Here is a 2,765-nt window from a genome sequence, read left to right as displayed (position 1 = left end):
AAACTAAATTAATCGCTAAACCTTTGCCCAACGCCACTAAAGGTCAATTAACACTAATAAACACTACCCTATCCTACCCCTCCACTAAAATCATCCAAGGGAAGGGAGAATGGATAGAAGCAACCCTGAAATTCGAAGGCCTGCCCTAACCTACCTTCATATTGAAGGACAAAATATGTCATTGGCCTTCAAAAGTAAGTAAATAGGGGTAAATACATCTATTTATATGCAAAAATTTGCAACCTTGTTCAATTGTTGGCCCTCATTTGCAACCTCAAATTTTCCAATGGCCTTCCCTAGAATGCCTAAAGGGCTTTGAAGGTCATTGAAGGCTTCAAATTTCAGGGCTGGGTTTCCGAGAAGAATGAGTAAGAGTATAGAGATTAGAGAGTGCTTTGGAGGCCAATTGAGGAAATGTCTTTTCCCAATGGTGTGTAAATTATAAAGCAAGGGGGGAAAGAGACACACACAAGCAGAGACAGAGAACCATCGACTCCACAACGACGAAGCCAAAGCACCTAAAAAATGATCTGTGATATCTAGGCAACAGCAGCGACAAGACAGAACTTGTTTAACAATGCTGGAACAGTCTGCTCTTTGTTGGATCTAGCAAGAAGAAATAATATCACTGGAGACGAGAACGGTTCTTGTCTGAGCTGAAGAACTTCACTTGTTGTTCACCCTTGCGCAGCTCGCTGCTCTGATCGATACCTACACTTCCCTCTGTAGAGCTCCATCCAGTTGGGCGGCAACTTCCCTTGCGCTGCTTGATGCCTCCGCACCTCCGCTTTGCTACCTTCCAGCTTCTCCTCCTTATCAGCTTCAGCTCTTGCGGACGACGACAATTTCTGCCTCCCATTCGACGACGACGACGACGACGACAACGAATAAGAAGAAGAAAAAGATGGTGCGGCCAGCGCAGCTCCAGATTCCGCTTGCTGCCTCTGCCTCTGCTGATTCGTAGAGGGGGAAGATGATGATGATGTCTGCTGATTTGTGGAGGAGGACGATGATGAAGATGGTGGCTGCGAGATGTTTGCGGCGACGACTGCGGCTGCAGTTGATTCATCGTGTGCTGCAGGAACTCGACGATCCATCGCCCAAGCGCTGCCTTCCGAGGTTCCCATCTTTTCTCGCGACGATCTCAGCACTCTTCGTCTTGCCTCCCTCCCTCCACCTCTCGCCCTCCTCCTGTACTCTTCGTTGTCCCCCTCAGGCTCCACAACCTCCGTCGCAAAGCGCACCTTCTTCACGTCCTTCTTCTTCCCGCCGTTTCCTGCATTCACATCCATGAGTGAGTTCCAGGCACAAAAATCACATCCAACGCTGCATTACTAAATAGAACAAACCATAGATGCATCGACGCTGTACTCAAACGCACCTGACAGCAGAGCTTCGCCTCTCGACTCGAAATCCAGTACAGAACCCTCATCAAGGCATCCCGACGATCCCACGCTCGCGCTTGCAAGCATTGACACGGATTCTAAGCCGCCGGCGACATTCAGAGAGGAAACTATAAACTCATTCTCGCACCCGGCGGCCTTCGCAAAACGATACTCTCCCTTTAACGCTTCGTCTTGGAGTTGGAGGTCAGCCAGCTGCAAGACGCCGAGCTTGCTGTGAGACTCAGCGTGAGAACCAGAAGCGCTCATCGTCCCATCTGCCGTTCCGAAGAAGAAATCCTTGAGAAGGAACTGCCACTTTTGCTTGCCTAGAGCCAACAAGACGACACCCCCCGAAATCGCCAGGACTGTCACGAACCCCACAGAATCCATCTTCGCAAACATCCTCGCAGACGAGATCTATTTACTAAAGGAGCCCACTGTCAAAAAAATCGAATCTCCAAGCATATTGGATTGCTTTTCGCGACGGTCGTGATTTCCGTTGTGAGAGGCTTTGATTCACCACTTGCTCGGCCATCACGAGAAGCACCATCCATTCCCCACTGGCAGTTTGAATATGCCAGCGGGCAGATCCCTTCCAGAGCTTCTGGCGACTCGAGTTTCGCCATGGATTTCTAGGTCAGAGTTCCAGGGAGTCGTCAATTTCGGAAGAGTCCCTTGACTCCCTTCAAGATGTTTCAAGTTCTATCCCAGGTGCTCGGTCGGCAGGCGCAACCACCACCCCACCACTCTCTCTACGACGTTGCCATACTACCAAGAGACACGCAGCTCCCGCACACACACATGAAACCCCGTGACCGACACTCTGGCCGGGAAATCGGACCTCAATCCCTACAATGATTCTGCTACAAGTGGGTATGATTCTGCTAGGCTGTGATTCTCTGCGAATCAGAGAGAACATTGGTTCCAGCTTGGGGCTGTTATTCACACAAATCAACACACATATGGTTCGCCAAGCCAACCTACGCTGTGACGCGATCAGCTCGTAGAGGGAATTGAAACAGAGTTCGTGGATCTAGCTTCTTTCTACCTGGAGGCTCTTACCACAACAAACACTCAGGCGAGCGCGGACAGACTGTTGAACTGTTTGGTTCTTCAAGGGGTGGCGAACAACTCGTGAACTGGAAGGAGAGAGAAACGAGGTGCGGGGTGTCAGGGGACGATGCGTTAAGAAGCTACGAAAGAATTCTACTTTTCTGAGGGACAAAGAGACGGTCCTACAGTACTTGGGTCTGAGCTCTGGAGCAAAGCGAAGTCTGAAGAGACTGATATAAGAGAAGACAGACGAAGAAATGGCAATGGCGATGGGGGAGGAAGGTGGCATATCACAGCTGTCACCCCAAATTTTCAACATGAAAAGTT

The 2,765-nt window shown here is 49.8% G+C and overlaps 1 protein-coding gene across 1 annotated transcript; it reads right to left on the bottom strand.

Annotated features, from left to right (window-relative positions):
- Nucleotides 1-215: 215 nt before the first annotated feature.
- LOC147886695 (uncharacterized) lies at nucleotides 216-2,017 on the bottom strand. Its single transcript, XM_087395883.1, has 2 exons — nucleotides 1,382-2,017; nucleotides 216-1,276 (listed from the first exon to the last, which is right to left on the bottom strand). Exons 1-2 carry the CDS (start codon nucleotides 1,785-1,787, stop codon nucleotides 678-680), a joined length of 1,005 nt encoding a protein of 334 aa, XP_087252009.1. The 5' UTR covers nucleotides 1,788-2,017; the 3' UTR covers nucleotides 216-677.
- Nucleotides 2,018-2,765: the final 748 nt, after the last annotated feature.

Source organism: Dipteris shenzhenensis, chromosome 24, assembly GCF_047967505.1.
Source record: "Dipteris shenzhenensis isolate YYH24624 ecotype China chromosome 24, Dip_SZ_1.0, whole genome shotgun sequence".
Taxonomy (NCBI): Eukaryota; Viridiplantae; Streptophyta; class Polypodiopsida; order Gleicheniales; family Dipteridaceae; genus Dipteris; species Dipteris shenzhenensis.
This window is presented reverse-complemented; position numbering and strand designations above follow the sequence as displayed.